Consider the following 14,293-nt stretch of genomic DNA (forward strand, 5'->3'; position numbering starts at 1 on the left):
TAATTGCAAATACTGGTGAATTTAGCCTCTTATGACCTCCACAATGCTAAAGAGTACTCTGAAAATGCTGTTATCACCATGATGAATCACACCTTTATTCTCATGCCAAGCGGAGAATCCTTGCTTTCCTGCACTAAAACCATGATTTCCTATCACTGAGCCGAAAGAGAAGTTCACTGAGCTGTTAACAGGATTGAAAGCCAATTGATTTGACTTATCTAAGAGCAGACAGTGGAGAAATACCAGTTTGGTATGTGGTATTATTCCTCACTTTTAGAAGTGGAAATGTCTTTTAACTATCCTTCTCATGGGCCTTGTTCTCTTGGGAATTTATGTCCTGATTTAACTTAGCCAAAGTGAGGTGAGGTGCTCTGCTCTCTCACGTCCAGGGATCACCCCTGCTGTCTCTGCTGGGTTTGTAGGATCTGTTATGGAATCAAATGCTTAAACCCAAATGTCACTGATTTGCCATGAGAGAGAAGGCTCTTCTTATTAGCTTTTGTAAAGAGTCACTTCTGCCATCCCTCATGTTACACACTGTAGCACTGTCATATTGTCTCATTGGAATTAAATCAGCAATTTTACAGGTATTTGAAATATTGACATCTAGAGGGAGCTATGAATCATGAAGTGACAAAAATGAATCTGACTTTCTGAGGAGACAAACTTTTCATTTAAATGACATTCTGGACACTCCAGGGCATTGCATGCAAATTCCAGGGCATTACATGCAAATGCATAACTATATTTTTCAGAGGGAAATGTCAATTCTGCCCTATTGACAGCTTGGCGCCCTGATGATTGCCATAATTTTTCAGAACCCCCATATATGTCTCTAACCCTAAATACTTTATTTTTCTGATATTTTCTGCTACAACTATATGTGTTTTGAGCTCCTTTGCTGTTCTCTGAAGGGAACTACCAATGTATGTTATTACTTCTCCGAAGGGAAATACCAATATCACAGAAACACTCCATGGGAACCCAAACCAACCTCCTGTGGGTTGGTGTTTAATATCACAGAATGCTTAAGATTGGAAGGGACCTCTAGAGATCATCTAGTCAATATATGTTATTACTTCCATGCTAGCAAATTAAAAGGAATATTGAAAGCCATCATAAGGATTCCAAAGTAAGAGCTATAATGACAGAAAAATCCGAAGTAATGGAAGAAAATACCCCACAAACCTTCATGAGATAGGTAAATAACATACAGTCAGGATAAATACTGTACAGTTCTAGGTAGCTGAATGGTCTTGCCCACAAGGGATAGATTCCTTGGTGTACACAGTATAAAAAAGAATGATTTGATTATTTCGTAAGGAACCAAGGAGACAACACAGGAGTAAAGAATAAAGACTTGGAAAGAAGACAGTGTGGAAAAGGCTCACTGAGTGAGATTAGACAAAGCTCTAGTAGCAGACTACCTGAACACCAACTATTTCTAGACAAAAAGCTTGGTAAGTTCTGTCACGTAGGTAGTATGTACTGTGCACAGTCTAGTTTTATCTTACTCAGTGCTACCATAAGAGATGCAATGTTGCATAAAGTGAAAAATATGTCCCTTCATAATGGTTTCGGTTGTGGTGCCTTTGGCCCTCAGAACTGGAAGATAAAATAGGGACTGCAAAAAAAAATTACTGAAAATTCAGTGTGTCTTTATGAATTATTGTGGCAGTGACAGTGCTGTGATAGCACCAGCTTTCCAGATTTTAGTAAAAAAGTGTAGTAATATACTTCATCCATTTTCTTCATCTTTAAATGAATAATGACATATTTAGAGATAAAAAATGCAGACAAAAGTCATCAATTAGATTACCCTATCTGAGTTTCTTAATTGAATTTAAAGTGTTTCTCCCTGCTTTTCACTGCTTCAGCAACCACTGCTTTTCTATCTTTAATTACTAAATTATGGATGATTTAAACTGGACCTGTATTTGTACATTAACTAGACGTGCATGCTTAAAGATATATATCGTTTGGAGCTTGAAAAGTAATGGTTAAAAATATCCTACATATAAATCTACTTAGAAGCTGAATCATATTCCTGGGTTCTTCTGATTAGAATTGCAGATTCTCTTGAAACCTTGCAAAAGAACATTAAAAGACTGAAAGAGACCTGAAAACACTGCAAATTTTAAAAATGAGGCTTTCAGAATCCAAATGGTAGTGCTAAAGTTAGTGATTATGGATGAAAAACAAACCTGTTTGTTTACAGAACGAATTTTCAAAGTCATTTTTAAATACCATCGTTTTTTCTCTAACAGCCTCTTATTACATTGGAACTGTGATACTGCCAAGAGGATTCTTTTGTGCTTGTAGCTTTTTATTATTATTACTTTTATTTTTTAAATAGTTTGCCTTAGGTCCTGGCAGCTGCTATGACTCAGTGCAATGGTTTTACAAGTTGTTGCACCAGAGCCAGCATTAAATGATTATATAATTTATCTGAACACAAAGCTGGGTTGTCATTTACAGACAGGCAAAAGAGAAAGTAAAGCTGCTAGGGCTTATGTTGCCTTTGACTTCTATAGACATAAATAATCATGTATTCAATGGAGAATGAAAACAATCTTGCCTTTTTTAAAATTTCTGAATAATCCATGCAGTGAGTCACTAAGATACCTTTTTTCTCTGCCTACTTAGTTTTTAAAAACTGCAGTTACCACAGAATTAATTACTGTGTGAAACAGAAAATGTCTCTTTCTCTTAAACTTATGTTCTTTTGCAAATGAAACAAATTTGTACCATTGACAAATAAAAAATTAAATATTCCTCCTATATTTAGGAATATCCATTTTCATATATGCAACTTTAAAAACACTTAAATGTTTATTCTAAAAAAAACCCACACAATAAATGACAAACTGTCATACTAAATGGCCATCCTCCTTGTTACAAGCCTGCATAAACCCAACACAAAAATGAAACATGAATCGAGTGTGAGCCAATGAAAGCCACACGAAGAAGTTACTCACTTTTTCTTCAGCCGTCGGTCCTTTTCTGCTTGCGTTCCAAGCTTGCCTAATCCCAACGATTCTTGTGCTGCTGCCTCTGTTTCCATATAACCTCCTGTGGTGGAGTAAGAATAAGAAAAAAAAATCACCATATTTCCCAATATTTCTTTCCCTGCTGTTCCCCTCCTCAACCCTCTAGTGACCCCCTTTTTTCACTATTGTGTCTGTTTTTTCCGTAAGATGCTAAGGATGATATTGGTGAACAACATCTATTAACCACGGGAGTAAACACGTCTGAGTTCTGGCAAGGAAATTCCATTTCATACATGAAAGGCACTGGTGTAGAGAGGCTAGTGGTTTCCTCCACGTGTTTTGCACGCATGTACGAGGAGAGCACCCCAATTTTCTCCACTGCTTGTTATCCGCGGCCTCCTACGGCTGCTCTGGCAGCCCTAGCAAGCAGTGCTCTATTACAACACTCACATTTTTTAATCTTAGTTGGGAAACACACAGATGAAAGAGCCTTCCAAAGAGCTGTCTGATCGCTACTGATATGATACAGCATCATCTAATGTCTTTAGCCTCAAGTCTCTAGTTTGCTCTCAGAGACAGGCTTTGATGTGGTTATCCCCGCAGACTCAGAGATGACACAACGAATCTCTCAGAGAGAGAGCAAAGAAGAGCATCCTGTGTCCTTAAGTCCCCTAATTTCTGCCAAAGTCATGGGAGCTGGACAGTCAGCGCCAAGCCGTTGGCCTGGAATCCCTAGGGAAGCCTAAAACGAGCAAGGGTGCCTGCCCCAAAATAAATCCACATTGCAAACTAAGCACAGGACTGGTTTTGATCAAGATTATGTCAGTGATGGTGACTTGCTTGGTGCTGCAGTGGAAGGATATTGCTCTTTGCCATGCAGGAGGTGCCTGGTTTTCTATTTCAATCCATCAACTGTAAGGACAACCCCAAGTGTAAATTTTATCACATACTAAAATACCATCCCAGACTTTTACAAATCACTTTTACATGTACATGGGTCAAGTAACATAAAAACCTGCTGATGCACCATTTTTATGGCATTAAAAAAAACAGACCGTTTTAAAGCTGTCCTTTAAAACTCTCTGTATTTTCACCTCTACTGTAATCTGGACAGAATTTTTCTCTAATAAAGAAGACATTACATCTCGAAGTATCATGCAAATTTAAAAAACAGAATGCATAATTTGCTATATTTCATCTACTTTTGAAAGTTTTACAAGATTATCACATCAAATGCTTCTTGCTGACCCTGGAGCAACTTTGTAGCTCAGCAAAGTGCTGTATCAACACCTCACTCAGACCTTCCAAGTGAGCAGCTCCTAGTATTTCAAACCTACTATCTAGTATCAAATCTAGTATGAGTGCAGCCTAATGAGGGATTTTTGCAGATTGGGAAGTATTTTCATCAAAAGGGACTTCCCCACAAAGCAAACACATCTGGGCCATCTCAATAACCTAGGGTACCTTGTGTTGAACCTATCTCAGACATGCAGACAGGTATGAGAAATGTTTCCCAACCAGCTGACCTTTCCACGCACCATACAGATCAGCTTGTCTGTGCAGGCCTAAAACTGCCTGTAGCACATTTATTTTATGGGTTTGAATATTTTAAACATAACATAGAGAGAATACATAAATGTCCGGCGTAATAATCTCAAAATGAGAGGTGACTGTGTAAACTTAAAAATAAAACAAATAATACTTAAAAGAATTTGTGAAGAATCTAGCAATCCTTTATCTTGTGTCTAAAAACAACCAAATAAAACGTAAACCATGTATTTGATTTTGAATAACACAAATGACTGAGCAGAGGTGATGCAAATAGCAAATTATAAAATAATGAAACTATAGCAAGTTTAGTAGTTGAAAATGAACAATTTCCAAGTTATATAGATAGTGTAGAACAAGAAATTATTTTGTATGATACCCTGGCTCTGAGGAAGCTAGTGATAAAATTTTGGATGTTCCAATATTGCTTCATAAATAAGACTGGGATTGCTGGGATTTTAGAAATATTGCAGTATTAGTTAAAGAAATATTATATGTGCTTACAATGTATGTCATTCGTGTATTGAGACAAATACTCTCTATACTGAGGTGAACTTTTAAAATGTTCCTTTTAACATAACTGTGTGCATGTAAAAATATGGACATAATAGGAAAATAAAATTAATGTTGTTTCTGAGCCTCTGAATTATCACTTTGGTGTTTGATATTTTATTGAATTTTGATATTTTATTGAAGAAGATGTATTTTCCATATATGAAAATATAACTGTGAGCAGTTAAGTATGTATGTGTCAGAATAGAATACATTTAAGCAAGGAATTAAATAAGATTCTTCTAATGATTTTAAATTTATGGAAATACCCTAACATTGATTTCTAGGACTATGCAGCACAGTGATGATAGAGTTCTGTGATATAGTATCTTACCATAAATAGAAATATTTTTTATATATCCTTTGAAGATTTTTTTGTATGTGTTATCTTTAAAGTACTACCTCTGAATGGAAATTTCTCCTCTCTATATATGCATATATGCTCTCCATATATTAAGAGAGGAAAAAGCTCTATAATTCAGCTCTTCAACAACTTCTCTTAATTTCTCAAAATATTTTGCTTCTACTTTTGGTCAATAGTAATTTTTTGTATGTTTGTAAAACTAACTCATGTAAGCAAAATGTCTATTATTCTGTTATCATTTGCAACTGAGCCAAAGGATGGATGCTACAAGAATTTCATTTAATTGCAAATCTACACTAATATCTGTTTGCAATTTCATGAGCAAGTGCTGGGAATTATAAATGGGCCTTATCCAATTATACATTTGTCTTAGTAATCATATTGGATATTATTACAAAATGAATCTATTGTAAGATTACATTGCTCCTGAGACAATCTTTACAGGTGTTATTTTTTTTGTTTCATACTGCAAGGAACTGCAGAGAAGACCAAAGCACTTACTACATCTCCATTCTTTATGTGCCTGAATTACTGTGAATTCATAGATTATTATGCATAATCCTTCCATATCAATAAAATTGGTTTTATGAAATGTAAACGTGAATTAATAACCCAGTCTAAAGTTATAAAATTCTCAATCAGCGCAGATGGCAACATGCAAGTTTATTTGAGCGACCCATTTAATAGATTCTGAAATATATTAAACCATGAAGATGATTGAATAAATCAGTTTTATTTTCTCCATAGTGAGAAAGAAAAGGAATTTAAATTAAGATTAGATTTTTTTTTTTTCAAGGACACAAGGTTCTCACAGGCAAAGGGGAGAAAAGCTGGAGAGTGAAAGGAGAATGTTCAGTAACTTGGTATTTATTAAGACCATAATATCATCTTATTTCATGCTGTAGAATTTTAGTTATGGGCTTTTTAGATGCAATAAGGAAAAATTCTAATATTAATTTAGTTATTTTATTTTTTGGTTTACATACCAGCTTAAATATTTGCAATTATTTTAAGCTTTTAAAAGTCATTCACTGATGTTATGTGGTCATCTTGACTTAGTATGTAACAAATTTGTATAATATGAAATCATTGCGAATAGGAAAGAGCTACTACTCATTTTAATGACAGGGAAACAAAGGTGACAAGAGGCCACATTATCAAGTCTTGCACTATTTTTGTTTGTCTCTTCTGGCTATATGCCCATTATTTTTTTATATTACATATGTCTTACAGAATATATATATATATATATATACAGAATATAGATAATATATTCTATAAAATATTATTATTTCTATATCCTAGAGGATGCATCTTCTCAATAATGTGTGAAGAGTATTCTGGTCATTTTGTATTCTGATAATTCAGAGTACACAGTTAGCATTTTTATCCTAATGCAAGATGGTATTGAAGCAGCAGGCTCACTGAAGTGGGTGATTCTAGTAATTTGTGTCAGAAGTCTCTTTTCATTTATGCTCTACTCTCATCATACTTTGACAAACATAATTACCGGTAACAGTGAAATTTAATGGGAAAGTTCTGCCAGTGTAAAGAAAAAATAAGCTATTTGGAAAACCAAAAAGAAGCATAATTAAAAATGAAAAAAATGACTATGAAATGGTGACCTTGGCTTGGTACCACTAATTCCTTACTGAGCTGTCCAAGGCGAGCCTTCTCTTTTTTACCGAACAAACGTCCTATTGAAGACTTGATTCCTTTCTTCTTGGGAGCTTTGTGGAGGGAGTCCTGGCTGCTACTGACACTGCCAAGACCAATGCTCTCTGGTTCCAGTGAAGCAGGCAAACTACTACAAAATGATAATAAAAAAGTAGAATATAACACGTTAACATTCACAGATTTTTTTTTTTTCTGAGTGGCTTTCTCCCTACAACTAGAACAATTAATCACGTTTTCTCCTTCAGTGATTTAACAATATGTAGTCCATCAGGCTGACAGAATCTTGGTAAGAGAGGCTAGAAATAAACATAAATATTTATCAGTTCTTATCACTAGTTTTGATCACTTCTAGTCGTGATAAAAACCGTACATTTTAATGTACAAAACTATCCAGCATATTTTAGCACCAAGAAATATTCCCAAAGGTAAGACAAATGTAAAGGTTTACCTATGGGAAAAACAACTGTTAATAAAATTGGTAATTGCTAATAAAATTGTTAATAAAAACATGAAGAAACCAGGGTATTTGGGGGTTGTTAAACAACAGCATGATTTGAAATGGATGAAATGTGATAAAACTGAAGAGCTGATTCATGCTATAAACACCTTACCTTCTGGCATCATTGTGGTACGAAGAAGGAAGGGTATGAGTCATTCTGATAGCTCTGGGTGTTGGAGGAGGAGAAGTTTCACATTTGATGGTGGCTTTATCTTCACGCCCATCTTCTTCGACTACTGCAATCTGTGGGGAAAGATGCATCATCCAAAGTCTATTAGCTTTTCAAGAAATTTTCAACATATGTTTCAAGAATTTGTCAAGTGAACCAAGACACGTATGGATTCAAGTGCAACTTTCAGAGCACATTGTAAGGGTTTGTATTTTTAAAAGAGGCTTTTGCGAAAGAGCAAAAATTGCCTAGCATGGCAGCTTAAAGTACATATTTGAAAAGAAATTGCATTGAAGAAGAAAAACATTCCTTTTATGCAAAACAGTTTGATCCAGTAAAGGTCTACACAGGAGAATAACTTCATGCATGAGCAGGCATATTGCATTTAACAGGATTATTCATGTAAACAAAGTTTCTTGAGGGATGTAAGGGAGAAGGGAAATATAGACATAAACAAGACCACTCTGTGCATAGGCTGTTAACAGAATAATCAGTGTTTGAAAATAATCATTTAACAAAAAGAAGTTTTGTCACACTATATAATGATTTATCTTGCACACTGTTTCCCCTTATTTAAAGATAAATTGCACATTCAATGCCTGTATGTAAATATGTAAGATCATCAGAAGATTGCAAGCAATCTGCCTGGTTCCTCCAGCAATAGGAATGGCCAAAATATATTGAAAATAATTCCTATGTTCCCATACTTTGTTTTTAACTGTATCCCTTTAAGTTTATGCTGGTGTGCTAGTACTCAACTCTGTCCCTGGAGGACCCTGATTCTTGGATCAGCTGTGACCCTTTCAAGATTTTTTGAGGTAAGATTAAAATGATCGTATTTAAGGATTGAATAAAAAGGAATGGATGAGATGCAATAGGTAGCAAGGAACCCAATTATCTGAACAGTACTGAAGAAGCTCAGAGTGCTGACATGGAAGATTATATTAAGAAGGCTCTTTTAAACTTAAAAAAAAAAAAAAAAGAAGAAGTATCATACCTTTCTTCGATGTTTCCTTAAGTCACTTGGCTTAGATTGGTAACAAGCAGCAACAACAGAAGAAGAATGATTAGTAAATCTTTTTTGAACAGAGACAGCAAAATGCCTCATGTTCTTCCTTCTTTCTACATATAGAGGAAGGAAATTGAGTTTTCATTCATTTAATTCTTTGCATGGTAATATATTGAATATAAACTTGTGTCACAACACAAGATAAACCCTGACAAATATCCCATTCTCTAAAAGCAATTACTGCTTCTAAAGTTGTAATCTTCTCCATTTTCATATATATGAAAAAATATAGACATATAGGACATTTCAAACATATGGCATCCCCTTTTATAATTGGAATCTTCATTATAAATCCTCCCACTACCCCCTCCTCCAAATTTTTTTTTCATTTTTCCCTAATATTATAAACGCTTATATACTTATCGATATTTCATCAAGCATAAATGCAAAATGTCATCAGCAAACACTATGCTGGGAAAAAGGGTATTTCTCTCCTGTTTCCCTCATTCTTAATGTCATTGGTATTTTCAATCAATGGATACAGATATATCCATCTTTGGCACTGGACCACATTATCTCACAGTAGAAAGCTGCCAGAATGTACCTCATTCAAACCCCTTTCCATTTATATTTTCTGGCAGATGTCTCACTCATTTAAATAAGCCAAAGAAACTATGCAGAATTTATTTACTGCATAGATCCTGGTTGTGGAAACTCTTGTAGTGCTGGTTTTCTATCCACCCTCTACAGTATCATTTGGCAATTTTGGACTCTAGAGACCAAGGATCTCCTCTCAGCTTGGCGTTCCTATTTGGAAGACCTCTGATAGCCTGTTGTGTCCATCCCCAGCCAGTAAGGGTAAGGAAACACTCAACTTCTGCTGAAGCAACTCAGGGGCATCCTGAAATGATCCACACAATTGCTAGTGGATGAGTGGAACTGTGCTGCTGAGCCTGCAACAGAGCACTGCTTCTACAGCTTAGGATATGTCGAGAGTTTGATTGCAACTTATACAGACACAACCATCTGAGGTTTAGCAGAGCTAGAGCTTGATACCAGGGAGGCCATGGCAACATGACATACAGAGGCTATACTGTCATTTTGGATTTGAATCTGATGAACCTACTGACTCAAAGCTACCGTGTCCATATCACGGCGACCAGGCAGTGCCAGTCTCTGCTGGAAGGTTGGCTACCCATCGCCGTTTAGCAGCAGCCGAGTCACTCGTTTAAATGACTGGTTAAATGGAGCCAGGCTGTTCAGTCAGTGACACCATGCCCGCCTGCACTCCTGCCTCCTACTCAGCGCTCTGTGCCACCAAGGGTTTCAGGTCTGCTGTTTGGCAGAGAGGACCAGGGGGAAGAGCACAGTGGTGGTCATTAAAGAAGGAACAACCATGAGTCCTGACCTCCACCTGTGTTTGGAGACTTCTGTCTTTAGTTCCCTGGGAGGCAGAAAACACCATCCTAAACTGGAATGGGTACAGGTAGCTCAGCCACTTGCCAGGAGCAGGGCTGGGAAGGAGACCTCAGCTGGTTCCTGCACCAGCTACATGACAGCAGACAAACATCCTGATTCCCAGTTGAGCAGGAGACAACTGGATAAGGAACAGCTGGGCTCCACTCTCAGCTGTTTTTAGCAATGTTCTTGGTGAGGAGAGTTAATTCCTACTTCCAAATTGAGATAGAAGCTCATGTCCTCTCTGCTGAGAGCCTCCAACAGGGACATTTGTCACCACTGGGACCCAGTGCTGTTGCTTCCCAGGGATGGACCACAGGAGGAATCTGATGATGTTCAGATCTAATTTTATCATAAAAATAGCAAACAAAAATAAGGTTACAGATGTTTCTATCCTGCTCACAGTATATGAGAGTTCAGCATAGTGGGCTGCTTTGATTCTCTCCGAGGACTTAAAGGGATGAACTTGCTCAGGCTCTAAACTGTGGTTTGTATCTCACACTGCACCCTGTATCTTCACTCTTATGATTATTGGAGCTGGACATCTTGAAAATGTTGACGTGTTATCTTCACTTACTTAACTGTTGTGCTGCTCTGTTTGTTCTATGACCACAATTTATTTTTTTTTCAAAACAGTCTTGTTCTAGAATATGCTTTCAAAGGTACAGTATTGTTAGAATTCTTCTGCATCATGATTTGGTGACTCAATACTTATGCACACTGTTCATAATGTTGAAATGCACAATTTAAATGGGTTACTGGAAAACAAAGCACCTATTTCAAGAGCTTGATACACTAACATGAAGAATACATACAAGAGTCTCTAAGGAGAAAATAAATCTATGAGAAAATAAATTCCTATTAGATGAAAAATAAATCAAGTTGTCAGATATGTGAAGTAGAGGTTTTAAAAGTAATGTTTACTAGACCTTTCCTGGAGATTTAAACTCACTAAGGCACAAAGTCTGCTGGGTAACAACTGCATCACTTCAAAGCTCCTCACTTTAAAAAAAAAAATCACATATGAATTGATTACAGTCCAATGACCAATGCTAATTCCACTATCAGTGTAATGAAGGATCTTGATCACCAGATCAAGAAGCCCAGGTGGATCAAACAAAATAACAAAAAAGAAAAGCCTTCAAACATGTACGTATTCTGGGGAATAACTATCTGTACCTACAATGAACAGGTGGACAAACAAGGAGAAAGACAAGCAATTCATACAGTGAAATGAGCAAATACTTCATACTAGAAACATCACACCCAACATTTGCCTCACAGAGTTTCTTACCAGCGTCATGACCCCCATTCTGTCCATTTCCCTGGCTGGACTGCGAGGAGTGAGCTTGGGAGTCGAGTGTCCGCTGGGAGGAGATGAGCTTGCCAGTGATGACGCTGTCACCGAGCCAGTAATGGATGTTCCTTGGTGGACCCTGGCTAGATTTAAGCCTTCCAGGCTCACGCTGGCCACTCTGTTCTCTATTTCTTCAGCACGCAGTTCTGTTGATTCTTTTTCTTCTTGAATTAACCTTGTAAAATAAAAGATGAATGCGTTTTCACAAAGGCCAACGTTAATGAGCTAAAAGTATTCCCAGATTCTGAAAGCAAACTGTTGTCTTTGATACTTTTCACATATTTACACAGACTCACACTGACGTACACAATATATATTTATGCAGAGGTTTCGTATGACCATCACTGACTCTGTCTTTTATTTCTCATTTTAATTTTATTCTTTGTTTCTGTATACTCCAAAAGAGAAACTGAAAGATACTGTAAATTATATCAAAAAAGAAAGGAAATATTAATTTTGTGAATTGACTCCCAAATAGCATTGAAAAAATATCTTAAATCATCAGAATTATTAAATTATATATTTTTAAATCCTCTGGCCTCAAAATCTGTTCGAAGAATTTACCCAACAACAAGACCCAACATATGACATTTCAGGAAGATTGGTTCTTTGTGAAGAGCAAAGGGTAGGGGAGGGGGACTTAACAATCCGATTTATAATAGGAAACTAATTCCAATCTTAAGTTGGCTTCATCTGATCTTCTGTTGCCAAAGCACCAACACAAATTTAAACTCAAATGAAAACAGGCCTTTAAGAAGGGAATTGCTAAGTTAATCTGTATTAATAAAACAAGAGAACATGTAAATCAATTTGTCCATTTCATCCCCCAAAATGATGGGAAAAAAATACAGTTGCTTTTAAGTCAAAGCTTTTAAGTGATTTTCATTAAAATAGATCTCTTGTTGGACACAAACATAATTTTCTTAAACATATGTAGGCTCAACAGGATGCTTTTCCTGGGTTCTTGGGTTCCTGGGTTCTCCAATTGTACTTATAATGATAACATAGGCAGTCCATTTTCCACAAACCTGTAATAAGAAGAGTCTTTTTGGGGGATAGGAGGAAAGAACATGAGGGATCAAGGCAAAACAGGAACTTGAAACCTGGAGAGAGAAACTGTGAGCCAAGCTTTCTGAGTGAAATGAATAACAAGTGAAGATATAGTATGTTGAAAATATACACCAGCAAATTCCCATGCTGTGATGTGTTTTCTTAAAGCCTTTTCAACATTTCTATAAAATTGTTACAGTTCTTTCCAAAATGGGATGTGGTAGGAACTCAAAAGCAAATCATAATTTGACAGGGATTTCTTTTTTTTTCATTTAGTAATCTAAATCCTGTATCATCTTCTATTAATCTCTTTTGATATATCCAATCATTTGATAAATTGTTATGAGCAGTGTTCATCAAGAAAAAAGATCAAGAATTTATGCAATGCAATAACATCTGGGAAGACATCCTTGTTGAACTATTTTTCCTGAAATGTATACATATATTTTAAAAGGAACACAAAATTAGTTACCTAAATCATTAAGAGTGACGGCGAACGGTAAAAAAAAAAAAAAAAAAAAAAAAAAAAACCCAAATTATACTTCAGTATAAAATGATCAGCAGGGGAAACAAAAAAACCTTTTCTTAATTGACCTCAAGCAAAAATGTCTATAAATGATATCTTCTTTTCATGCTTCTGTTTTTATGACATAAAACAATACCCTAAATCACAATCCTGTGCTCAGTAATAGAATTATCTGTATCAGTACGGTACAAATAGTATCCTGATAGATTATCTGCAGGTACAATTCACTTACCTGTGTGTATTTAAAGTACAAAACATCTTGTTATATTTTTAACAGTAAAGCTGTCAAACAAGATAAATATGTCTGTTGAATCTATAACTTCCTGACCTGGTCACAGTGCTGACATTTCCATAAAAGAGAATTTTATCTGTTTTTTATTATGTATACTGGAAATATATCATTTTAAAGAGATTTTCCCTCCTAATAAGAAAATGTTCTTTATACTTTCTATCTTGATAGCTGCAATTAATCCTATCTAAAAATCAAATGAAGAAATTTTCACAGTATTAAAAAGGCAAAATGCAAGTTATCTAACAAAAAGCCTCCTCCTGGGAAAAGTCGCCAGAGTTACTCAGGTTATTAAGGCATTAGCAGCATCTCTTTCATTTCCTTCTTAAGGAGCAGAAGCTAGAGAAAGGATGTTCTTGAAACATGTTTTTTAACTAATTTTCCTGAAAAACATTTAAGATTTTTTTAAGCATAAAGTATGGTTTCACTTGGAAAGATCCCTTAATTAAAATAGTGTTCTCTATTATCCCATTAAATCTGCATAGATATCAGCAAAACACATTAATTTAACTATTTCCAAACTCCCAACTTGGAGCATGAAAAGGTCACACTCTCTGATTCCATCTATGTCTTAGAAAAAGTGGCTTATCTGAGATATAATACAGGAACAATTGGCAGAAAAAGATAGGAACAGTACTGAAATATTTCAGACAGGAGGTCATCACTGAGAAAGCAGAGCTATGCAGAATACAGAAAAAGATCTAGAAAAGCAGAAAAATAGAGATCTGTCAAATGCTCCCAGCGTTAGCCTTCTCTAACATATTTCCTTTTAAGTGGCCAACATTTCTTCATGTGGGGCACTTTG

The 14,293-nt window shown here is 35.9% G+C and overlaps 1 protein-coding gene across 1 annotated transcript in view; it reads right to left on the bottom strand.

The window, feature by feature from the left end:
• PPFIA2 (PPFI scaffold protein A2) overlaps positions 1-14,293 on the bottom strand; it is a 285,048-nt gene that overhangs the window by 29,965 nt on the left and 240,790 nt on the right. Inside the window, exons 18-22 of the mRNA XM_088531206.1 lie at positions 11,561-11,798; positions 8,797-8,826; positions 7,743-7,873; positions 7,107-7,261; positions 2,979-3,072 (exon numbers count right to left, since the gene is read on the bottom strand). Coding sequence (XP_088387332.1) covers positions 2,979-3,072; positions 7,107-7,261; positions 7,743-7,873; positions 8,797-8,826; positions 11,561-11,798 — 648 coding nt within the window. The remainder of the gene's footprint in view (positions 1-2,978; positions 3,073-7,106; positions 7,262-7,742; positions 7,874-8,796; positions 8,827-11,560; positions 11,799-14,293) is intronic.

This window comes from Tinamus guttatus, unplaced genomic scaffold (assembly GCF_059628265.1).
Source record: "Tinamus guttatus ecotype Peru unplaced genomic scaffold, ASM5962826v1 Tinamus_guttatus_pri_ptg000399l, whole genome shotgun sequence".
In the NCBI taxonomy this organism is placed as follows: Eukaryota; Metazoa; Chordata; class Aves; order Tinamiformes; family Tinamidae; genus Tinamus; species Tinamus guttatus.